Consider the following 26,605-nt stretch of genomic DNA (forward strand, 5'->3'; position numbering starts at 1 on the left):
AACTAGACAACAGAAATGGAACATTTAGCAAACTTCGCTAGCAGATAAAGGCTAAACTTCCTTTGGCTTTTAAAAATGATGGACACCATTTTTACAATCCAAAATACTACAAATGGAGGCAATTCTACTACTATCAATACCCATTTGTTTGACTTTGAGAATCTTTATGCACACCAAGGCTCAGCTGGAATTCTATTTAACTATTCTGAAGAGTACTGAGCAATAAACTTGCTGGTGTTAATACTGTGGTAAAATATCAAACTTAGCAAATGTTGGTGTTACTACATTAAACACTAATTAACAAGTCAGCTGAGTGCTACTTATGAGATCAACAAATTTTATTCACAATTCTTGAGAAAATATTTAGTAGCCAATATGACAAATGCACAAAACAAGTACTCCATTTTTGCATTCACCAGTAGTTCTTAAAAACCACGCTATGCCCTGGCAAGAACAAATCTTCTATCCACCATTTAGTGACAGATGTTGGCATTTACAGAGCAAAATAGGCAATGTCTGAAGATTAAATTATTCACAATTCTGGAGATATCAGAAGGATTTGTACAGATACATATAGGTTGATAAAAATTTATTTAAACTTCACGCTCTTCCCCTCACCCCAACCCTTTCTTTAGATTTTATGGTGACAAATTGCTCCTCACAGATCACAGTATAAATTATATGGGGAAACAGAGTTGGAAGAAACATGGTAGAGTGGAAAGAGAGACTCCAGCACATTCATTAGATATAATACAAAAATTACCTTTGAGACTATAGGCTTTGCTGATAACAAATTAAACTTACCAGACTGTTGTTTCCACTTGACTATCATGTAACTGCCGATTGTCTAACTGAGCAAAGAGAGGGAAAAGAACTTGGATTCCTCCTATTGAATGAATTGCACTGTGGATCGAATGCGTCACAATTGCTTTCACATCCTACATTAAAAAAGGAAAGAAAACTCAGTCACATTTGAAACTAATCTTCATGTCACTATAGCACTAATACCACTATTTTTATATATGATAATATGTTGATTCACACATTACCTGCTCCCCAAAAATAGCATTTGTATGATGGGCATCTAACCTATTCAGTAAAGAGGTTGCCTGGAAGAAACTTATGTTCAATTTACAGTCATACCTCGGTTTGGAAACGTGATCAGTGCGAGAGACACGTTCGCAACCCGCAGCATTCACAACCTGCAGCGCTGCGTCTGCGCACGCACGCACGTGACGTGATTCAGCACTTCTGCACATGTGCGTGATGTCATACACATACACATACACAAGCACCAAAACCCGGAAGTAACCTGTTCTGGTACTTCCAGGTTTGGTGCGGTCTGCAACCCAAAAACGTGCAACCCGCAGCGTTTGCAACCCAAGGTATGACTGTATTTAAAGGGGAGAGATTTAATCATATATTATGTTTACTGTGTCCTTTGAGACACACACACACACACACATATATATACCGGTATATATTTCATTAAAAATACATAATTAAGATTATCATTTTATGAACAACATTACAACATTAGTTAATAGCAAAAAATATATTCAATGAATAATTATTCAGATTTAATAAAACATGTATGTAATCCAATCACAGTAACATTAGTAATATTTACTAATTTAAAAACAAGAAATTGTCTAACAGCAAATGCTTAATGGAAACCAGGATCTGCACCACATGAAGGCTACACTGAAAGCCGTTTATTTCATAACATTTTATTTATTTTATAAAAGTTATATACCTCATACCTCTTCATACAAACTTGAAATGACACAAAGGAGGTTGGTGGTGATCTGATCCTTGCTATTTGAGAACCTAACACATGGTCACTAAAGTATTTGAGATACATGGTTTTGTCTGGTTATATACTGTATTTACTTGAATCCAATGCTCACCTTTTTTTGGCCAAATTACGTTGTGAAAATTAAGGTGTGCATTAGATTTGATGGCACATTTACATTCACCAGCAAATACTTTTTTTGGTTTCAAGGTTCTGAAAATTGAGGTTTACATTAGATTTGATGGCGCATTAGACTCGAGTAAATACGGTAATGCAAGATTACATGGTTTCACACCAATGAAGTATCACATTGTGTGTTACTTCACTAGAATATAACAGCAAAAGCTTTATACTGAAACATATATGCAGAGCTGACACTTTTTATTTAAAATATTATTTCAATCATGCTCTGCCACTGAAATATGGCCCCCTTGCCTCTACCATACTGTGTTCAGGATATGACTGCAAAATCTAGGACAATCTATTCAGAGGTTATGAGGGTTAAACCGAAAGAGAAACCAAACTGTACAAACAGTTCACAGAAAATGTTCACTTAAAACTTGGCAGTCTTTACCACTTAATGGGGTATTAATTAAACATGGAAACAATCGATTTACACAAACCTGAAGCATAAGAGCATGTGGGGAGTGTACAAAAATGGAAGGATTTTCCTTTGGTGAGGATTCAAGGCATAACTGAGCATCAGTAGCCTTAGCGTTGTAAGTGAAGGCAATACTGCTTGCAAGTTTCCCATCATATAGAACCTGCTTGTGGTGCTCAGCAAGATGGATATCACTCTCAGATTTAAATTTGAAAGTACTCTGGGGATGAAAGGATTAATTTTAAAATAGAAAATTATTGTCATAATTACAGTTCTTACATAATGTGGGAGAAAAAGCAGTAATAATATTCTCAATCATCATGTTTCAATCACTAAATCAGAATAAATCATACATGTTCCAGTTCAATATTTATTACATAGAATCATAGAATCTTAGAGTTGGAAGGAACACCAAGGGTCATCTAGTCCAACCCCCTGCAATGCAGGAATCTCAGCTAAAGCATCCATAACAGAAGGGCATCCAACCTCTGTTTAAAAACCTTCAAGGAAGGAGATTCCACCACCTCTAGCGGGAATCTGTTCCACTGCTGAACAGCTCTTACTGTCAAAAAGTTTTTTCCAAAAGTTCAGTCAGAATCTCCTGTATTGCAACTTGAAGCCTTTGGTTTGAGTCCTACTCTCCAGAGCAGGAGAAAACAAGCATGCTTCCTCCTCCATGTGACAGCCCTTGAGATATTTGTAATATGACTATCATATCTCCTTTCAGTCTCCTCTTTTCCAGGCTAAACATACTCAGCTCCTTCAAGCGCTCCTCTTAAGTCTTAGTTTCCAGACCCTTGATGATCTTGGCTGCCCTCCTCTACACCGTTCCAGCTTGTCAACTACCTTCTTAAATTGTGGTGGCCAGAATTGGACACAGTAATCCAAGTGTGGTCTTACTAAGGCAGATCAGAGTGATACTATTACTTCCCTTGCTCTGGACACTATACTTCTGTTGATACAGCCTAGAATAGCATTAGCTTTTTTTTTTTATGCTGCTGCTGCTGCATCACACTGTTGACTCATGTTAAGCTTGCGGTCCACCAAGACCTCTAGATACTTTTCACATGTACTGCTAGTAAGCTAGGTGTTCCCCATCCTATATTTGTGCATCCGGTTCACCAAACTGTTAAGGTCATTTTGAATTCTGATTCTGTCTTCTGCAGCATTAGCTACCCATCCCAGTTTGGTGTCATCTGCAAATTTGATGGGCATCCCCTCAATTCCTTCATCCAAGTCATTTATAAGGACATTGAACAATAACAGGCCCAGGACAGAACCCTGCGGCACCCCACTTGTCACTTTTTTCCACAATTCCACAATTAATGAGAATTCTTTGGGTCAATCAACCAGCTACAAATCCACTTACACGTTACCTCGTTCAACCCACATTTTACCAGCTTTCTCATGAGAATATCACAAGATAGGAAAAGCCTTACTGAAATCAAGATACACTATGTCCACAGCATTTTCCTAATCCACCAAGTTTATAATTTTCCTTTATAAAGAACTAAATTATTCTCTTTGTAGCACAGTCAAAATATTTTAAATTTACTGGTGGATTTGGTTTGGTTTTTTTAAAGCTAGGCTTTTATTCAATGCAATGTTAAGTAACCATCCAGTCAACACAAGGATTTCAACCTGTGCCTCTCCGCTCCTCTGCCTGCACACCCCAAGTCAATTCTAAACTTGTCCACTCCAATGTAAATTCCACTGGCTTACTCCCAGGAACATGGGCAGCTGAATTCAGAATTTTGCCTTTAATTTTTGTTAATATCTTACTTGGTTGTTTTTTTAAAAAAAGACTGTACTGTAATACAGTTACAAGTACTATAATAAAATGTTTGCAGATGCATAATACTCCAAGGAACATGTATGCAGAGGTTCTCTGGAATTTCCTTCTCTCCTTCTGGACTGAATGTGTATAATCAGGGATAGGGAACTGTGGCGCACAGAAGTTGCTGGAGTACAACTTCCATAAAACCTCACCATTAGCCATGTTGGCTGGGGCTGACAGGAACTGGGGGCCAACAACTTTCGGAGGACTCGGGTTTCCCACCCCTCATCTTTAGGCTATGATGTCAATTATATATTTCACACGCCTCCACAGCATAACTGGATTGCTTAGCCCAAGAAATATAGCACACACTTAAAAGAAAAACAACAACCATGCACATTAAGTATTAGAAAGTTACATTAAAATACATGAACTTGGTTTTTTTTATACTTAGGGAATTTAATACCATCCTAAATTGAAGATTCTGCCAGTATCTTTTGATACATTTATTTTCTATTTAAGCAAAATGGAACACACAGCAAGCTTTATTTGCTAAAAACTGTGCAAAGTTCTGAAAGAGCTGGAGGCGCTATACTTTAAATATATATGTATTTGGCTGGGATCTAGAGATTATTTTAAGCTGACCAATGCCTTGCAGGTGCCCAGTGTGATTTATTACTTTTTAATCTTTGAATAGCTAACACTCCATGCCATTTGACAAACTATTTTTGAAACCCCTTTCAGGTTCCAAAACAGTTTGCCAGGAAGCAAGGAGGATTGCTAGAAAAGAACAAATCCAAAGCTCATCTGGGTGTGTAAAACAAGTTGAACTATTCAAGGGATTCGAGACTTTGAAGATCAAAAGTTATTACAGTAAGACGTATGCTGATTCAGAACTTCCATTTTCTGGTCAATTGACAGTGCAATATACAAAATATTTCTCTCCTGCAGTCAACTACCAACTTTGTTAGTATCACACGCTGCAGTTATTATTTTTTGCAATCATTTGACAGCGAAAGACAAAACATTTGACAAAAGTATTCAAGATACATTAAAAGCCTGATACAATGTTACCTAAAGCCATTAGTAATCTTACCCATTTCAGAATAGCCAGTTACTACATTATTAGTGCTAATGTCCATTTGCTGATTCTTGTGTTTGTGGGTATTGATGTGCTTATAATTGTTTTGTTCATTCATGATGTTTTTACCCACCCCGAGCAGGCAAATGGAGACGCAGGATTAGAACCATAATAAACCAATACAGATGTATATATAATTTCACTTAACCTCCCAATATTTTTTATCAATATTTTGCTGCTCTGCTTTATAGCTATTTGATTTAGCTTGGTGCATTGGTTGGATATCAATGTGCACACGCGCGCACGCGCGCGCGCGCACACACACACACACTTACATAAAGCCATAGTTTTAATTTAAGAGAATTAAAAGGATTTCAAACAACATTAAGGCATTGTACATTTACTTTAGCAGTTGTTTTCTAAATTGAAATTATGACAACTACTACCTTATATCCTGGTCCTAACTGATGTATTGCAAATATCTGTGCTGGGTTGAGAGCTTCAGTGAATACATAGACTGCTCCAAGTTGACCACAAAACACTCTATTTGCATCAGCAGTTTCAGATGATCCCAGAAAACATTTATCATAGCTCTGTATTAAAAATGTAAATATTTAGAAAAATGAACAATAAAATGCAGTTTAAGACAGGCAAAGCCAAAATGATACAATGTTTTAAGAATCAGCCATGTAAAAGCTTTTCATTTCCCCACATATATGCATTGTATTATTTTTTCAACAAACAATGAATCAATCCTCACTGCATATTGATAACATATCCCAGACTCCAGGTAACCTCACTCAGCATTTCCATGAGCATGGGGGATAAGAACAAAGAGCCCCACATTAGAGGCTCTATGGGGCAAAACTTCATTTCCCAAGCACCACTTTATGGAGATGGCCATCCAAGTGGAGCAAAAGCACTGGAAACAGTGCATCCAATTTGAATCCTCTGCTTAGAATATCATGTTCAGTGGTATAAAAAGCTACCAAGAGATCAAGAACAACACAATCCCACTATGCCTCTCCAGACATCAGTCATCATACATGGAAACCAAAGTGGTATCACGTGTCAATACTGGGTGTGACCCCTCACTGAAATGGATCTAGACAATTAGTCTTATTCCAGAGTGCCTGGAATAAGTTGGTCATTGCCCACCCATTCAAGTACTTTGCACAGGAAGGGGGCAATTTCAACCAGCCAATAGCTGTTCAAGTATTCTGAGTTCAAGAAGAGTTCCTTAAGGAGTGGCCTCCTTTCAGACAGTCTAGGACCACTTCACCTCTCTCAGAAAAGTATTAATTACCTTCAAGGCTCAGCCAACAGTCCTGTCCCAGCTAGACATTATCAGCCATGAGCGGCAAAGGTCAATAATGCAAGTGTTCATCAACACCCATTCAAGCACCTTGTCCATGTCCTCTAGTTTTATCAACTGGAACTTGTCCATTAACACCTGACCTGACAGTGCTCTGAAAACCAGCATCACCTGTTACAATAGCAGAGTCTAAGATCCTGTGGATAATCAGCAGGATTGTCCTCAAAATGTCTTGCAAATAAATTACAGTAGGGTAGTGAGGGTTTCACCACCTTCTTAGGGCAAGAAAATAAAAGGACTCATAAGCTTTGCTGGACAAGACACTAAGGTTCCAATGGTGGCAGAGAGTAACTGTTCTTCACTGCCACGAAGTAAGTTTAGCAATGTGCACACACACTTGTGTTCGACTGTATGTGTCTGGCGTCTTCCTCCATTTGCATTTCAGCTATCTTCCAACTTGTTTCGTTGCATCTCCGGTGTATGGCCACATTAAGGCTTGGGCAAGGCACAATCGGAGAAGGTGTTCAGAGGGCATCTGTGCCAACTTCCCAAGTCATTTTCATGTTTCACAGATTGATTAGGGTTTTGACAAAGTATCCAGACTTGCTAGCTGGAAAAGTCTCCAGAGTTATCTGCAAACCAATTGGATCCATCAGCCTGTGATAGCAGTCTATTCTAAGAGGTCTTTCACCTCTACAGAGGGGCATCTAAATCTCAGCAACAGCAGCAGCAGCTACAGCCCCTACCCATAATTGTGGGGAAAGGGTATTTAATTCTTCTGTCCCTGCGACATTTTCCACCAAGGGAACAATCAAATATTTTCCTTTGCACTATTGAAAAAAGATGCAGATCCTTGTACATTTACACAAGGGTGGCAAATAGCAATTAGGCTGCAAAAATGGTGCCAGACAAAGCATTTAATTTCCTCTCTCCAGTGTTGCTATTCTATTGAAATCTGAGCCTCCAAAAGGCTTTACTCAATTGAAGTAAGTTGTTTGAAGAATGAGAGAACCCTGGATTGAGGAATAATCATTGTCTCTTATTCCTCTCATAGCAGTTTCTGGAAAGAAATATATTTATGAATTGTATTGTGCATATATTCAGGTATAGTATAAAGGGAAGAAACATACATCATTTGTGTTCACATGCCAAGCCATGTCACCATAGGATACAAGCTGACCATTAACATAACAGCGAATTTCACTGTTTCTCCAGCGATTGTAGATGTGCACAATGCTAATCATGTACCACTAGAAAGAAATGGAAAACACACCATTAACATGAATCAACAATCTTGCAATTTTTAAAATATCACACTTTTAATTCTAATACATTAGATTAGTGCTTTCTTTAAAAAAACAAGAGAACTGCAATTGTCCTGTAATAAACAAGTTTCCAGTTACACTGAAATCTTTAGCTATAGTTATAGTTATCATAGAAATTAAAAATTAATAAATATATAAACACAAACGACCTACAAACACAATCTAAACTGAGAATTCACAGACTTCAGGTTCTAGACTACACTTTTAGCTAGAGGTTCCCCATGAGAAAAGGCAAACAGTTCAGCAGTTCCAAAAATTGTTTTTTATATGAACCACCTGACTGCTAATTTATGACTACGACTACTAAATCACCTAAATTGGTCTGTTTAAATAGAAACTTGAACCCTAGCTACTGTAACAATTGGCCTCAATTACCTATATATGAAAAACTTTCCTCATGTGTATGTATTTTTGCATTATAAGCTTTATATATGCTCCTAACCACTGGTGATTTTCTTTTCCAATTTCCCAATACTTGGGAGTAAGGCATCCCCAATCTACTTAAATCAGTAGGACTCATAACAATATATGTAAAAATACTAGTTGTGCTTGGAGCCTTATAAGCATATACTTTGCATGCAGATCTTATTTATTTTAAGTCAAAACAGTAAGAAAAGGGGCTGGACCCCAACAACCCATAATTTACAATATGGCTATAAAGGTCAGTCAAATATTGTGGGGCCTGGCAATGCACATTCCATGTTCACAAAAACTCTTTAGCTCTTAGTTTATTTAAGAACATGTTTTGTAATCAATAAGTTGCTATTTTAAGTTAAGCATTGCCATACTGTTTTCTTCCATAAGAGGCAGTTCTATAAGAGGTACACTGAATGGTGGCTGAATTACTGGGTTTGTAAAGGGAAGCTAATTTGTTTGGAATTTAGATCTTTTTATTGGGGAAAAATAAATACTGCATTTCATTTAAACCTCATGATGTGCTTTATATTCTATTTATTTTTGGCATTTTCAAGTAGATTAGAATATAATCCTAATAGCAATGGAACGCTGGTAATCCTGTTACATGTCACCTTTAAATACTTTTTACCTGCATTCTTTTGAAGACTGGAAATGTCACTGAACAGCAAATATAGGCATACAACAGACACCCAGACCACTATTATGCATTCAAGTTGGAAGGAAGGAATACTAGTATCTATATTTTCCTATTTGTAGAACAGCTAGAATTAAGGTTAAATGTCTTCCCAGCTGTGCTGAAGGTCAAGGTGAAAAACACCTTGAAATGAAGGCCTTCCAGAAATTAAAGCAGCAGCAGCATTTGTTGAAGGATGTTATGGCAAGTCCTTATGCTTGCAAACACTGGTAACCAGGTAACCTGACTATCAATTCACATTACATTTGTGATTGTAGCAAGCTCTCTTAAACCGAATGAGATAGGATTTACAGACTTTGCTTTTTTATTTTATTGAAAATAGTCTGTTCCAATCCATTTTCTTTATACATTGAAAGCAGAGGAAACTCTTATAAAAAGGACCAAAATAAATGCATAGAAATTTTATTATGTGGAATGTCTGTTTTGACAACCTGTTACATACATTGTGCAACTGATTTGCTGAAGTGCCTCATTTCCAGATTAGTTCAAAATAAAATTAATAATTAAAACAAATTAGCTGTTCTTGAGATTACCTTTATGAGTTTAACCACAATTATATGAAATTAAACTGATTGCAGGGGTATATGACTATTCCTTGCCATTCATTATATAAGCATTTTGTGCTTACCTTTCGTGGCTGAAAATCATACTTCACACAGTGTTGAAAACCTTTGCCTTTTGACTTCAATGATGTGACTATTAAGCAGTTGCCAACAAAATGAGCAGAATACCCAACGCCTTTGCTAGTGCGAAAACTGAAATAAGAGCATGTTTTTTAAAACAAATATGAGAAAATTACCTTGATCTAGCAAAACAACAACATGCTTAATTTAGATAAAAGGTTAAGAGTTATAACTGACCATTCATGCATTATAATAAGTACGCACTCCACTCCACAGAAACACAAAAAAGTCTTTCAAATGGTTGATTGTTGCTTTAGTTATTTACAATGATCAAATCCTGGAATCTAGAATAATGGAAAATAGTTGACTGGCCTTCTGCCACTATCTGCACAATGCGGTATGACATCTTTTCAAATGCTACGGGCATCTTCTAACTTAATAAACATTTTAAACACTTTGCTATGCTTGTCTTTGCACCAGCTCTGACATACATCACTGACATCCCCTTTTACAGATCAGGAAGTGAAGCTAAGTTTTAAGGACTTTTTTGCTACTATCTCATCAGTTCATGGCAGAGGAGGGATTTGAACGTGCATGACCTTGTTCCAACAATTTGATATTTTGGCAAAACAAGAAGTAGTCAGGTCCTTCACAAAATAGGGTAGATTTGTTACTCTGTGTGTTCTGAATCCATTATATTTGCTTTGTTACAAATATGTTTTTTCAAGTCTGTGTGGACAAATTTGTTTAAAGCCTTTTCAACCTTACTTTGTTGTGTCTGTTACCATTACCATTCAGTTAAAATTCTAAACAGCTGTTCTATTGAATGGTGTTAATTCAGATTATCAAATTTAACATTGGCTATTATTTCTACCTTTCCATAATCAAAGGCACCAGACGTAGAAAAGCAAGAGCTCATCTGCCTACTTTTCTTGTTTATAATCACTAAAAGATAATCCTCTTGCTTCTATGTGGTGCTTTTTGTTGCTCTTGTCATTTATGTTAAACATTTAGCACAGTATAATAAAGAAATATATACAAGAGAGCTTTACTAAACAGTTACCATGGGTGCTTTAGTTGAGATTCCTGGATTACATGAGGTTAAACTGGATGAGCTTTGGGGTGCCTTCCAGTTCTAGAATTCTATGATTCTATGACCACAGGGTAATATCTGACAGCATGTATCTGCCGTGACGGAATGGCTCTTACTTCCCACCAGCAGCACCCTATGCACCACCAAAATCTGTTCAGGGGAACTGACATATCCTCTGACGATTTCCAAACATCTTCAAACCTTCGCCGTCTTCATAAGCTTAAACTGTTAATTTGTAGCAAATTGCGAAAGAGTTGCACTTTACTGCTTGTATACAGGCATCCCCTCACTTACTTGTGTTTGACCCATATGCAACCACGTATACGTGCAGCGCTGGGAAATAGACTGGCCACTCCTACCTGTGGCTCAGATCCCCACTCCGGGCACTTTGGGGCACACCCAGCTGTGGCACCAAACAATAGGTGAAAGCAGGCTGTCAGAGCCGCCACCACCCATGTGCGCTCGCCCATGCACTGTGCAAGTCCTGAGCCACCACCACCACTGCCAGGCCACTCAACCTCAGACAAAAGAGAGAGGCAGGCAGGGGGAGGGGACCAGAGCACATGGGATCAGCGCCTGCCCACTGTGCCCCAAAGCACCCCTCAGGGGCACCCTAGAGAATGAGTGAATGAGTGACTGACTGCCCAACTAGCCATGCCAGCCCAAGCCAGTGGGAGAGGAACATATCCGTCTCCAAACCAGGCAGGACCAGAGCATGGAGGAGAAAGGGGGTGGTGGGAAAGTGTGAGTAGCTGAGCCGATAGGGGAGGCCGAGGGCAACAAGAGCAGCTGGGTCAAAATGGGAAGGGGAGAAAGAAAGCAAAGAAAGTGAACTACTGCTACTCAGAAGTTACTCAGGGCCACTACCTGGAAGTGACTGAAGGGAAGGCTACAGGCAGCAGCCCCAAGTGGAGGGGCAACAGTCCTGGTGATGGACGTCTCTCTCCCCCTTCTCCTCCCTGCGCGCCCTCACTATTAAAGTGCCATGCTCCCCAATTTATGTGATTTCAATCCCAGAACACAAGCCCACGTATGTGGTAGGACACCTGTATAAATTGGGAATCCATATTTTTCCGTGTTTATTTAGGGTGTATAGAGTTAACTTGGAGTTCCAATGTATGCCCTAATGCTCATAAAGCATCTCTCTCTGGGGTCAGGAAATTTAAAAGCTCTAAACTTGCTTGCAAGGAGAAGCATGTGACTGAAAAGGGAGGCCTAAAAAAGACAAACAGACAGAAGGCAAGTAGATAAATGCAGGAGTCAGCATGATGAGGAAGAAGGGTTGTTTAGGGACTGTTGTTGTTGTTGTTTATTGAATTTATATACCTATATGAGATTTAATCCAAGGAAAGTGAATGTGTTTTAATCTACCTTGTTTTGACAATTTTTCTCCAAACCCCAAAATACCAGTTTTCTATAACTGATTCCTCTCTTTTAAAACTCTGTATTTCTTCATCTTAGTAAACTCATTGTTTAAACCTCCACAGCTGGAGACAGCAATGCTTCCAAACACCATTTGCTTATGGGAGTGCTCATGTGCTTAGATCCTGCTTGACAGATTCCCAGAGGCATCTGGTTGGCCGGTGTGAGAATAGGATGCTGTACTAACTGGGTCACTGGCCTGATTCTGCAGGGCAAATCTTATGTTCCTATAGTCTCAGGTTCTAAACCCTCTAGCATTTGGAGCTTTAATTTCCTACCTAAGGAGCCTTCAGAGACCCCTTGGAGGCTTTTCGATAAGGGACTACCTGTAAATAATCTGGTAGTAGCAAGTACTTCAATGAGGGAAGGGGGAAATATAAGAGAGGGGTAAACTGTTGTGGCCAGGTCTCCTTCTCCAGGTGGCCAGGAACTAAAGGTGGCTGGGTCATAGTCATCACATTAAGTAATTAATGATAAAAGAATGTAACATTTTAAAAAATCACTAAGTTTATATCAGTTGCAGCTCTAACTAACCATTTAAATATCAAGTTCTGCCACCTCTGATCACATACGAATTGAGGTTTGGAGGAATATTCCTTCATGTTAGATTTTGCTCATTTGAATGGGAGCAGAAACATGTCCTCTGTTCACCTCAAAATATGCTGCAGAAAACTTGACATTCTGCTTTGATTTATTTCCAGACATTTGAACAATCTCACTCCAGGATATGCAGCAAAATCTCTAATTAAATCAATTGTCAACTTGTGAAGAATTCCTGCATGTCAAAATAAGCAGCACCAAAAATGAAGCAAAATGCACCAACTTATCCCAAGGATTTCTTCATATACAACATTTTCCATGTATAAAGCCACATGAAAATTATGTGTATTTTATACTGGAAAGCTAGAGTAATTTTTGAAAATGTGTGCACGTGTTTATGCCCCCCCCCATTACACCCATGTAGGAAAAATGCCATGTACTAACTAACCCAGATTTCTGGATTGAACTGTCTTGCCTTAAAATTGGTAAATCCCCTCAGCATCAATAGTGCTCCCGAGGACCGGCCTGACACTATGCTCCACTTCAGGACACAGATTTTGAGAATAGTTAGGGATGCTGTCACTCTTTAGATCAAGGTGTGTAAGTACTGTAGGATTTGCTGCCTGCTTAAATAGTAATTTTGCTATCTGAAGCAGCATTTATATATTCTATCACTCACATTTCATGTAATAAACCAATTTTTAAAATTGATTTTGTGTGAAAACTTATTGTGGGCATCAGGTAAACACATATTCATAACACAGACACTTCGTAACTCTAGCAAAACATCCAAAACTTCTTGGTAGTGTGTGTATGAATTCACATAAGTGCTGGACACACGAGTGGGTTCAGACACATACACTGTAACAGAGCCACCATCCTCCAAAAGTTCAAACTCAGTATATTGGGCTTCATCCGGTCCACCACTGCATTAAGGCACCAGTCCAGGAATTTCACAGCCACCCCTGATTCAAATGTTATGGAGAAACAGAACTGTGTTTCATCAGTATACCTATGGCACCATGCTGCAAAACTCCTAATGATCACTCCAAATGGCTTCATATAGATGTTAAATAACTCTTGAGACATAAAGGTGCCCTGAGCAACCCCACAGATTAAGCGCCAGGAGCTCAAAGAATGCTCCTCCAATGTTACTGTGTGGACTTGAGTATGCAGATAGGAAAGGAAGCACTATAGTACAATGATCATCACACTCAGTCAATTATGAAGAATTTGTGGTCAACGGTAAGAGTAGCAAGGTCACTGTAGCAATTCCCCCTGTCTATCTCCTGATACAAGTCATCCATCAGGGCAACCAATGCCAATCTTAAAACTAGGCCTAAACCTAGACTGAAGGGGATCCAGCTAATCATTATCTATCAGGAACACCTGTAGTTTTTTCTGCTACCACTCTTTCTACAACCTCCTCCCGCAAACACAATATTGGAAAATGCTTGGTAGTTATTACATACCAATGGGTCCAATGTGGGCTTTTTAAGTAGCAGCCACACCACTGCCTCTTTAAGGGTGGCTGCTACCCCCACATCACACAATAATGTATTCACAACACCCTGGACCTACTCAACCACACCACTCCAGCTAGCTTAAATCAGTCAGGAAGGGAAGTAGTCCAGAGGGCATGTGGTTGGATCAAGTATCCTAGTATCCTATCCACATGATCAGACAGGATAGTTTAAATGAAATAATCTCATAACATTGGACCAAATGCAGCAATGGAACCTCTACTAGATTTGCTGTGATAGTGGCATATAAGACACTATGAAGTCCAACAACTTTGTCCTCAGAGTCTTGCAAGGCACTTGACTGAATCACAGTTTGGAAATCCTATAGGTGACAAAAGCCACATATTTTTTTAGAAAAAGAAGACTTCTGATCCTTAAAATAACTGGCACCAAATTGCTCTTTGCCAGGGCTACTTCACATATTACACTGTAAAAACTATGAGTTGCATGCACATTTCTCAGGGAGCCAGAGGCTACTTCTAAGATCCAATTCCTGGCATGCAAATCTATGCAGCATATACACACATTCAATAAAGTGTTTTTCAACAACACATTTACTTTTTCTTAATCTAAGATTGTTATTTTATAAAATCTTGCAAAATGGGCCTTTAAAAAGTTCAGGTAGAAATTCAGATGGACAAAATTTTAGTCTCCTTAATCATTCAGGTTTTTCTTTCAAGTACATGACACTCTTAAAACCTATACTTCACCATACAAATAGATGCTAATTAACTGAATGCTAATTCAAGACAGAAATCTAGAAGCCATAAATGTATTTTGATACAGAATTTGATTCCTGCAGAGGTGAAAAGTATGAAGGGTATCACAGGCCTGGAACAGGAATGAAGTATCGAAATATCTACATTTCTCAACTTTTGATAACATGTTTATTTTCATTATGAATGCAACACGGGACAACAATTTATATTAGCTTAATGAAAATGCTGCAAATTCAATAAAAATCATATAAAATTATGTGCAACCAAGGTCCAGCCTCTATTCTGCCTATTGGCTATTGCTGATCTAAGTAACAAATCACTTCAATAAATATTAAAAATGAACTCAATAATTTTTTCATTTCAAAAATAGGATCAGAATACATAGATTTTACTTACCAATAGAGATACGGTTTATCCTTATCTACATTAATATTGTTCAATGGATCCATGCGAAACCAAGTGTTAAGCGTAAACCCATTTTGATAAGGCCACTTGGCAATAGGAGGCAATGCAATTGCCTATAAAAAAAGTAAAACAATAACATGTATTGTGCCAGAATGCTAAATTACATTTTTAGGCAATAAAACTATTTCTAATCTCACTACGAGCAAATCTGCATATCACACCATCACATACCTTAATACTAGAATAATGAGTTAGAGGCGACAACAGGACTTTAAAACCAATTGGTCAACAATTTTAGTCAGGGTTTACTCTTTTTCACCTCTTTTTTAAAAAAATATGCTAAGAACATACCAAACAATGGCATGGCGTAATCGAGGAGTGGAGCCCACAGTTGTTCCTAATGCAAACTATTTTACTGGGTAAAGTATATTAAAAGGAATCTTTATCCCAAGTGTTATACTACAGAAAAATAGCACTATTATATGTAGAATATTTACCAACTATATTTCCTCAAAGACTGCAAAATACATTTACCCAATAGATAAGGATTTCATTTCTTATTTCTTACGAATTTTAAACTTTTAATTTTCATTTAGGAAAGATAGATATTGTTTAAAACTTACTGCAGCACTGCAGCCTGGGAAGTTGAAAAAAGTGTCAGGACCATGTCTTTGTGGCATCTGATTAAGGACTGATAAGAGCTTGACTGCATGTCTAGGCTGTCAAAAAAAACACAATTGTGGAACTGTAAAATACAACCACCTGATAATGATTATCTTTGCAATGCATTCACTATTTACAAGACTAGAAAATAATTCTGCAAGCAGTTAGCAAAAATAATATTTAAAACAGAGACAAACTTTTAATTTCACACAAATCTATGGACAAATAAAATAAATCATAAACATAATTGCACCAGATACAGCTTACCCATATTCCATTTTCACCACGAAGCATGCTGAACAAAAGTTTCAACTCCTTGACAGTGATGCTGTAGCTGGCAAGTACCCCCAACATGTCTACGAGAAGATCTTCAAAGAAAAATAAAAGTACACTAGAATTTGTTCAAATGTTGTTCAAGCTGGATTTTAAAATTAAACTTTCTGAATGCTAGCTTCCCCAACCCTTAATACTGCCTCCAGCTATAAAACTCCTACTACCATTACATGCTATTAATAAAATGATCCTGCTTTTAAATGACTAAAAGTAACAAACCAACACATTTGTTAGAATGTTCTCTTATCTGGTTTCTATTTTAATATGTTGTGCACCATTTGGGGGCATCTCAGGTCAAAAAGCTATTTGTTTATAAAACCTTATTCCTATTGCCCCCTAAGAAACAGAAGATACAGTGGAACCGCGGGTTGCGAATGTGATCCGTGCAGGAGGCACGTTCACAACCTGCAGTGTTCGCAACATGCAGCGCCACATCTGCGCACACGCGGGTTGCGCTTCAGTGCTTCTGTGCATGCGCGAGAGCCAAAACCTGGAAGTAACCCGCTCCAGTACTTCCTGGTTCAGCGCAGTGCGCAGCCTGAAAACACATAACCTGAAGTGTCTGTAACCCGAGGTTCCACTGTATATCAAGCTGGAAGATTATTTATCCTTCCTTTCCTGTGACTACTAATATAGACCCTCCAATACAGATCCTCCAAGTCTATATTTCAAGAGATGTGGGTTGCACTGTGGTCTAAACCACTGAGCCTTCTGGGCTTGCCAATCAGAAGGTCAGCTGTTTGGATCCCTGCAACAGGGTGAGCTCCCATTGCTCTGTCCCAGCTCCTGCCAACCTAGCAGTTCAAAAGCATGCCAGTGCAAGTACATAAATAGGTACCGCTGCTGCGGGAAAACAAACGGCGTTTCCGTGCACTCTGGTTTCCTTCACAGTGTTCCATTGCGCCAGAAGCGGTTTAGTCATGCTGGCCACATGACCCAGGGTTTGTAGGGAACATGAACCATCATACCACAATTTAGTCTACTTCACATAATTGTGTGGAAAGGGAAAATTCAACATGTAGTTGCTATTTTTTATTAGCCACAAAAGATACTACAGTGGTACCTCGGTTTACGAACTTAATCCATTCCAGAAGCTTTTCTTAAACCAAAGCTGTGCTTAAACCGAGGCGCGCTTTCCCTAATCAGGCCTCCCGCCGCCGGTGCCCTGTCACCGTTCGGCTTCCAATCGTAGACGGAGGTAAAGTTTGCTAATGGGAACACTACTTCCGGTTTTGCGGAGTTCATATACTGAATACTTCATAAACAGGGCTGTTCTTAAACCAAGGTACCACCGTACTGGCCATTCAAATGCACACTGCAGGAACAAACCTTGGTTACTGCTCATGGTTTGTTTGCAGACACAAAGAACTATCCCAGGTTCAGATGACATGACAAGTCAGACTTCATCTTATTGTGTCCCGAGTGTGGTACCAGCACAGGTGAGGGAGCGGAAATAGGTACAGGAACTTTAGAACAGTGTACTCCAGCATTACAGTGTTTTTAAACTGTGGTTTAATGTGATTTGTAAACCAGGTTACTTTTTCATTGCCTCCATTAACCAGAGGAAGTGCAGATAAAGAAATAATGGTTTATTAGGATTTTGTTATATTCATTAGTGACAGACACACGTCGCAATTCAATATCCCAGCCCCGGTCAAATCTGCATTACTTCAATTAAGAAATATGAATTCTTCACTAATTTCCTGGTAAAAGGTACAAAAAGCTGCAATTGAGTTGAGTAGGGTGCCACTTTCATGGTAGTTTGCTCACTGACTAACTAGGGTAATATGTGCCTTTGTTACAAAATTACTATATCCCCCCAACGAATTCAGATGATAGCTGAGATTCAGCACTACATCCACAGTGTTCAGAAATATTTCGATTCTACTCATCAATTTGGTGGTTTATACCTGCGATCATGTCATCCACAGTACTCATCTTCAGTAGCACTTGCTCAATTAAACCAACTTCTGTGCTGGTCTGTAAATTGCGGACACTTTTACGGAGGATGGCGGTGAACATACTCCAAATTTCTGCTTGACATGTTACATCACAGTGTTCTAAAAGTTCTGACATGCATGTTATACTTTCTGCATCTTGGATTATAAAGTTCATCTCTAGATCGAATTCTCCACCAACCAGCTGAAAACAAACACACAGAAAAAGAGAAAATGTTTATTTACTTGCTAAGCAGTTTTCAAGAAGATTCAGGCACACTACCAAAATCACTCTTAATGCTTACTAAACACTTTGTGACCTATACAAATTGGTCTACTTTGCTAGGGCTATCTGTGTTTCCTTTTTCTGCTGGCATTCTGAAAAGGCAAGCAGAGAAGCAGCCAGAACATGATGACAGTTTTCACTTTGTTGTGTTAGTCTTCTTCTTTGGCGATCACTCGTAGCCAAGTAAGATTATCTTGCATAAACATTTAGTCTTCTGATGAGAATCAGACATACTTAGGGCCATCCCTATCAGGAAACTGAGCTGTGGCAGCTCTGTCAGATGGCAGAATTTTTTATGCTATTAAATGGCAAAAAACTGTCATTCATATCAAGTATTTCCATTTCTTTTACAGAAGGAGTTTCCTCCATCACAGGAAAGGTTCATTCAATGGAGGAAGACTCCTTCTCCTGAAGGAAGAGAATTATTGCATCCAACAGTATTGGTTAATGCATCACTTGGATCATCCTAGGACAAGCCCCTCACAGTAATTGGAAACATTCAAAGAAGCATTCTAAAATACAGTGTGAATAACAGTAAAGAATTTTGGTCAATGGAAGTCAACAAACATACAATTTTACACAGTTATTAATCCAGAAATATGCAAACCAAACTTAAGGAAATAAGTGGCATATCAGGCACCATCTAGCAAAACATTATATTGGTGTTAAAAAAAATTAATGCTACACATAAATTTTCCAGAATTATAGAAAAAATAGTCCAAGACACTCATAAAATCTACCACACCAAACAAAATAATTCAGTTTTACTAAGCATTAAATCTGTCATATCAGAAAAAAGGAATTGTTTCCTTATATATGTCACTCTAATAAAGCTATTATAAACAGTGAGGGAGGGAAGACAACAAAATTATCTGTAAACATTGAGCTTAGATAACTGTAGTAATTCAAATATCTATTAGCAGACAGTAAATTATAAGCATTAGCAGTTTCTATAACAGCTCAAACACAATAAAAAAATTGTTCTTTTCTATCTAGTGTAATAAATTCATCTTCTGCTTTAAATCTTAGAATTTTATTTTTATTGTTGATGAAACATGAAGTGTCTGATTTATAAACATTTCTGGTAACTATTAAGTCTTCTGAATCAGTAACCTGTGCTTGAATAAAGTCATATAATTTTGTTCAACAGTTCTTTAATTAGAGAATATAATGATCAAACAATTTCTAGTTTGAAATCAGACCCAACTTGATCTATGGAAACTCCAACTTGCTTTACATCATAAGTAAAAAAATAATTACTAAGTACAAATAATTATTCTGCAACTTGCTAGTCCTTCAGGATGGCTCACACATATGTATTCATAAATACAAACACTGACAATCTCTTAGGTAGGTATACATGCCTATAGTTGAAAGGGTAAACCCATTGAAATTTATGGACCTAAGTTAGTCATGTTCGTTAACATCCATGATTCTACTCTGAGTAGGACTAGCATTGGATACAACCCAGAGACCCGAATCTTGCAAGTGAACATATACCCCAACCTCCATGAAATGCTAAATACTAAATTTATGTAAAGCCTGTAGGAATGTTTGAGTCAATCTGTAGAGGTAGAGGTTCCCAAGCCAACAGCTTTAGGGTTCAAAATTCATGGGAAAACACACAATAACACAAACACGTAGAGCAGAGTTTTCCAAACTATGTGTCAGCTGAAGGATGTAGGTGTGTCTTATGAACGCTCCCCGCACTCCTCCCGGGGCTGGAAAGGGGTTAGTTTAACCTTCAGTTTCCCAGTAAAACTAAATTACTGTATTGCGAAATGATGCATGTCTAAAAAGTGTGTCACCAACATGAAAAATTTGGAAAGCTCTGATGTAGAGATTCCAGGCAAGGAACCAATAAGCAAAAGTGTGCTGTTCAAAAGAACAAGGGTTCTTTGAAACTGCATTCTCATGGAAAAATAAATATGCAAAATATAGTTTTCATTAACATACCCAATGGTTGTATGAAATAAATTTTAAAAGTATGTCTAATAATGTATACAACATATTTTGATAAGGTAAATCTCTGGCCGACACATTGCTAACATAAAAACAAACCCATGTGTACGTATAATGTAGAAGTAGCCCATTTTAGTTCATTAAAGGCTATTTTCAACTGTGTAACACAAATTTAAAAATGTATTTTTTTACTGCTTTAGATTGGTAATCCATCAAACCCAGCATTCTACCTCTAACAGACAGAACAATGTCAGAAAGCATAATCAATTTACAAATTGTTTATATCTCAGCAGGCATTAAACTCCTTTAGAGGTGTCCTTCAAAACTGCTCTGGGATAAATGAATTGTGGATTCTGAGTTGAGAAATTTACATCTGTGGTAATCCATAGCACAATCTCAGTAAGTGGTTGATTCTTGGAGAAAGTTTCCTGCTCCAAAATAAAGGCATCACACCATGTTGCTGACCTTTAAAAGAATTAAAACTTTAAGTGAAAGGCATCACTTGCTAATCTTGTTTTGACTTCTCATTGCATGTATGCTCTGCTCTTAAGCAGAATTAACTCCATCTTATTTTATTATTTACAGGACTATTCAAACATCTGGGGTGTACAGTGTGCTGGGGGAGTGGTAATACCTCTGGTGGCGGACAAGTCATCCTGGGGTAGTTTGTACACCTTTGGTACCCCACCCTGCACTCAACTCTCTGTGGCTCCTAGAAGTGGTCAGCATGTGACGGCAACCACATCCCAAGAACAACTTCGACTGCCCAGCTAAACCAAGTGAGGGTAGCCAATGAGTTTCAAATCCTCAGTGAGTTAGGCACTTCCCTGCATGCAAAGACAGACTCCAGCAGATTTAGGGGATGAGATGAGTAGTGGGTCCAACAGTCAAGAAGGCGGTTTCTCCACCTGCTGTATAGGGAAGTGAGGGGTAGATGGGAAAGGAGCCCATCTAGGAAAGGAAAACTCTGGTCCTAAGCCTCTGCTGCCTTGTGGGATATCTTTGGGAGAAGAAAAGGCTAATGAGTATACCCTACACCAGGCATGGCCAAACTTGGCCCTCCAGTTGTTTTGGGACTACAACTGCCACCATCCCTAGCTAACAGGACCAGTGGTCAGGCATGATGAGAATTGTAGTCCCAAAACAGCTGGAGGGCCAAGTTTGGCCATGCCTGCCCTACACAAATCTAGAGTGGAATTGCTAAGATTTATGGATCTATGAGCACGCCCAATCCTGGATCTATGACACCTTGTACGCCTCCTTCTGAAAACTCCTGCAGCCAAGCTGCTGCCAAACGTATTGCTTTTCTTTTTCTTTTTTTGGACCACATTGGTAAGGCCAAGAGGGGGGTCATGTCATAGGGGCAGTCCAAAACCTCCATACACTGCCCAGGCTTGCCCTCCAGGTAGGTCACTTAAGTGCTGCAAATGTTGTGGTCTGACTTCACCCCTGTGGGCACACTTCACTGTCTCTCAAGACAGACGGATGCCAAATATTTACTAAAATATGTTGACATGGTTTGTGTTAGTATATAAAAGCTCTCAAATTTGTTCACTACCTGTAACTAGGATTGTCAACAGAAGCTTTAATATTATACATATGAAGCCCAAACTAAAGGATCTCTAGCACCCTCATAAGCAAAACAAAAAAAATTCCTTCCAGTAGCACCTTAAAGACCAACTAAGTCAGTTCTTGGTATGAGCTTTCGTGTGCATGCACACTTCTTCAGATACACTGAAACAGAAGTTTCCAGACCCTTCTATATAGTGAGAAGGTGGGGAGGGGTATTACTCAGAAGGCTGGTGGGAATGGGTGATTGGCAGATAGCTGTGATGAGCCTGTTGACGACTCTTAACGACTGCAATAGGTCTTACAGGAAGAAGCAAGGGGTGAAAAGGTGAAAAATGGCTTTGTCATGTATAATGAGATAAGAATCCAAGGTCTTTGTTCAGGCCAGGTTTCTCCATGGTTTTAAGTTTGGTGATAAGTTGTAATTCAGCAGCTTCTCTTTCCAGTCTATTTCTGAAATTCCTTTGTAGTAAAACAGCTACTTTGAGATCTTGTAGGTCTTTAAGGTGCTACTGGAAGGAATTTTTTTTGTTTTGACTATGGCAGACCAACACGCTTACCTATCTGTAACCCTCATAAGCAGTCATGTTTCAATATTCAACAACAGTTCCTAAAAGCCTTCTCTTTCTTAAACTATAGAGGAACAAAATGTATTTTTCATATTACCCAGACAATTTATTTTTGACTGTATACGCCACATTTTGATATACCGAAACCACTGGACATGGAAATTTGACAGACCTTCATAATTTAGCAAGACCATTCATGTTAAATGCCAAAACTTACAAGAGTAATAATTAGTACTAACAAGATCTTTACTTAATTAGCTGCGTGCCTTTAACATATTTGACTTAGCCATTAGCTCAGTCTGACTTTACCTCATAGGGGTGTTGTGAGGGTACTACTGCAACTGTTTTAAACCATGGGTTATATGAGTTCTAAACTGAATCTGAACCAGTAACCTGGCCACTGCATTTTGGACCAGATGAGGCTTTCAGGGCACATCCATTTGGAGCAGGTTTCAACAGTCTAATATAGAGAATGCAGCACTCCTGACCACCATGGCTGCCTAAGCCTCCAGTGATAATCCTGGATCTATGAGCACGGCCAACTATGAAACTGTTCCTTCTAGAGAAGATCAACCCATTCAAAACAGGTAATCTCTCTACCTCCCAGAGTTGGAGTACTTGGAACACATAATATTTATGGGTTTCATATCTGCAACCTGAGCTTAACTGGAGAAAGGGGATGATTGATAAAGGTAAGTACTGAATGGAGAAGGGGCAGGTGTGGAAATAAATAGAGCGGTCAGGCTAATTGGATCTCTGCATAATTTGGAAAATACTTCTCTTTTTACCAGTCATGGTAAAAATGCATAACTCTAATGAACACCCAGCATAGTAAACTTCTCCCTTCTAGCCAGAAACGTATCAGCTTTGTCTCTTGGGATACTTTGCTGGAACAGGACTGAAAAATGCCAAGCTTTGAAGGCTCTGGTCATTCTTGGAAAGTAAGGCCCAGAAGGTCCTGCTGGGAGACAGCTACCCTACTCCACCACATTTAGCCTATGAAATTCCACTATTTTCCTTCCTGTTTTGAATGCCATCAACATCTACATAAAGCCATTGGAGGTGATTTGGGCTGAATAGTCACATGAATGCTAAAGACAGACTGTGCTGCATCCCACTTTCTCATTTTTATTTGCTCCTAGGGAGACTACAAATGCTCAGAAGCAGTATTTGTAGGCCGTGATGAACTAGATGGGAGTGAACAAACTGAATCCAGTTTAATCTACCAGGCAGCAAAGATATGACTCTTATCAAAGGGAAGGTCAGTTTTGAATGTGATTATGTAGTTAGTTATCTTTGCAGTTCCTGAGAAGTGTTTGCTGAGCTATACTGTATTGTGTTGTTTTTGTTCAACTGTGTTTTAATTGTTTAATGGGTTGTTAGCTGCACATGGGTCACATAACATCATTTATATAGCAGGGAACAGATCTGCCACGTCTCAGGTGACTCACTTTTTGAACTGCAAGAATACAAGAGCATATGTGACAACATAGGGGCATAAAACTTGTGAAAAGGACCTAACACAAAGGGAAGACTTTGCACAATTTTAACCAAGGAAAGGTTGAATGAAGAAAAGGCAACAGCACAATCCCATATAAAGTCACGTGTGTGTTATATGCAGGTCTGCCTCTCAAAAATGTACGCTAGATCAGAACACAGAAGCTATCCGGCAAACAGGAGCCAACCCTGTAGAATGCTATCTCTGAAGCACCGTCACCAGCTGCTGCTTGAAACATAACTTAAGTGCTTACTAATAAAAACTCTTCAAAATCCTATGCATCAAGGTCTTCATCAGAGACCCTAGTGCTGCTGCACTCCAATGTTAGATACCTACTACCTGGTCACAGGTGAAAGGGCCTTCGGAGTTGTGGCACACCATCAGAATGCTCTACCTCAGAAACCTCACTTGGAGCCTCTTCTTATGCCACCCAGTCTCAGACAATCACTACTTAATTTTCTGGACCTTTATAAAATCTCTTCCAGTAGCACACGAAAGCTCATACCAAGAACTGACTTAGTTGGTCTTTAAGGTGCTACTGGAAGGAATTTTTTTTGTTTTGACTATGGCAGACCAACACGGCTACCTATCTGTAACTTTATAAAATCTGTTTGGCTTCAGTCCTCTGCTGTTTTAACTATGTTGCTGGTGTTTGATACATTGCTTAAACTCTTGATATTGATCAATTGTTCACTAACCTAGATGTCAGAGAATATAAATCTTTTTAAATAAAGTAGAATTTGGGTTTTAAAAAGAACCTATTACACAATTTCTTTAGTATAGTTGCCTTCTGGACAGATAAAGAATTAACTTTGGAGTCTGTACAGTCTAAGTAAATGTTACTTATGAACACTACTAAATTCCTGGCTATTAATATTTCAACTGTCTATAGAAGAACAGAAAATGCATTTTAAAAAATAAACTCTTAAAACAGACGTAAGATGGATGATTTAATTTTTAAAGTTCAGTGTATATTATTTGACCTATAAACACCAAGCAGATTTAAGTCAGAACTCAAGAATACAAATCACTACGAATCTGGAAGTCTTATGGTATTGCATGCAGTACCTGCACAGGGGAATTTCTGCTTTTGTAATGTTGATATCAATTATCAAAATTACCACAGAATAGTGGATAAACATTACCCAGTGCACATCAAGCCTATTTTTGTAGCAGAACGGTTGAACAGACAAAGCTTAAGACTTTTTTCCCTCTGTAGTCCCTTGCAGAATAAGGCAAGCAAAAGTTCAGTGTAAATGATATTCAACTATATAAATAGAAATATGAAAACCTGAAAACCTGTCTGGGTTTACTCTTTTGTTTAAACAAATAATGTTTGAAATCCCTCGGCCTGCTGATGCAACTCTCCTGAGATGTCTGAGATCAGATGATATTAAGGAACTAACAGGAACTATTACTACAAGTAATAGGAGGATTTTAGGATTGTGTATTATATGTAAGGCAAATCCAGTTATCAATAAACCAATAATTATACATTTACACAAATTCATTTATATTAGCTTTCTAGTCTAAAGGCAATCCTTTGCTGCACTGGAGTAAAAGTGTGAAGTTCATACATTTAGAATTTCAAACATGTGGCATGTTTCTGAAATAAAAAGAAAAATGGAATAGAAAAATTCCAAACAGTAATTCTTTCATTACGATGCAATATCTATTATAAGAGAATGGAGGGCCCAATACTCAGCTAGAGTTGGGAAGGATTCTTGCTTGCTCTACATTTTGGAGCAAATCTTCTCATTTTGCTCCTCTAGAACCATACATAGCAGACTGATTTGCAGATTAAGCATAATCAATGGACTGAAGTGACCATGTGGCTGCACTGTACAAGGACATGATATGGAAAAGAAAATATAAGATGGGTAGCCATCTTTTTTCCGTATAATTATCAAGAAAGGGACTGAATGTTATGATATGCATTCAATTCCTGGAAGCATTTTAAAAGGTAAAATGTCTTTTTTCCTCATGGCAGGTGAAGTAACCACTCTAAGAAGCTTACACCATTTTAAAAGTGGAAGAAAGGAACTACCCTCATAAGTACTTTGTTTTTAAGGCAGATTTTGAATTATTTTTATTTCATAATTTATTTCATAAAATTTCTATACCACTTGATGGTAGAAGAAGCTCAAAGTAGTTTTCTGTCCCAAACCAATTTGTTTGATGAAACAAAACCAGCTTGGGGCAGATATATGATCTCTCTATCTCTGTGCAGCTGATCAAGTTTTAATGAAAGCACCAATCCATGACAAATTTTCAAACAGAAACTCAGCAATCTTTCATGACAATGAACTCCACATTAGCCACCATTTCTTCATTTTGTGCTGCTATGGGCCTTCCACTTTTTGGATCATCTCCATGGCTATCTCTGTACCCTGTGTAATGTTCAGCTGCCCAATTTTCAGTTGTGGGGAATGACAGAGAAGATCTATGATAAACATTC

At 38.4% G+C, this 26,605-nt stretch overlaps 2 protein-coding genes across 3 annotated transcripts in view; both read right to left on the reverse strand.

Moving 5' to 3' along the window:
• Positions 1-26,605, reverse strand: part of NBEA (neurobeachin) — a 344,666-nt gene that overhangs the window by 297,978 nt on the left and 20,083 nt on the right. For both annotated transcript variants that reach the window (XM_083735945.1, XM_083735946.1), the window contains exons 2-10: positions 18,237-18,468; positions 16,261-16,361; positions 15,954-16,049; positions 15,322-15,443; positions 9,634-9,760; positions 7,700-7,819; positions 5,701-5,847; positions 2,419-2,616; positions 805-938 (exon numbers count right to left, since the gene is read on the reverse strand). In XM_083735945.1, the coding sequence (XP_083592071.1) occupies positions 805-938; positions 2,419-2,616; positions 5,701-5,847; positions 7,700-7,819; positions 9,634-9,760; positions 15,322-15,443; positions 15,954-16,049; positions 16,261-16,361; positions 18,237-18,468 (1,277 nt within the window). The remainder of the gene's footprint in view (positions 1-804; positions 939-2,418; positions 2,617-5,700; positions 5,848-7,699; positions 7,820-9,633; positions 9,761-15,321; positions 15,444-15,953; positions 16,050-16,260; positions 16,362-18,236; positions 18,469-26,605) is intronic.
• LOC310843240 (cilia- and flagella-associated protein 337-like) overlaps positions 1-26,605 on the reverse strand; it is a 1,288,916-nt gene that overhangs the window by 54,730 nt on the left and 1,207,581 nt on the right. The gene's annotated exons all lie outside the window — the stretch shown is intronic.

The sequence above is a fragment of the Podarcis gaigeae genome, assembly GCF_964106915.1.
Source record: "Podarcis gaigeae genome assembly, chromosome: 4".
NCBI classification, from domain to species: Eukaryota; Metazoa; Chordata; class Lepidosauria; order Squamata; family Lacertidae; genus Podarcis; species Podarcis gaigeae.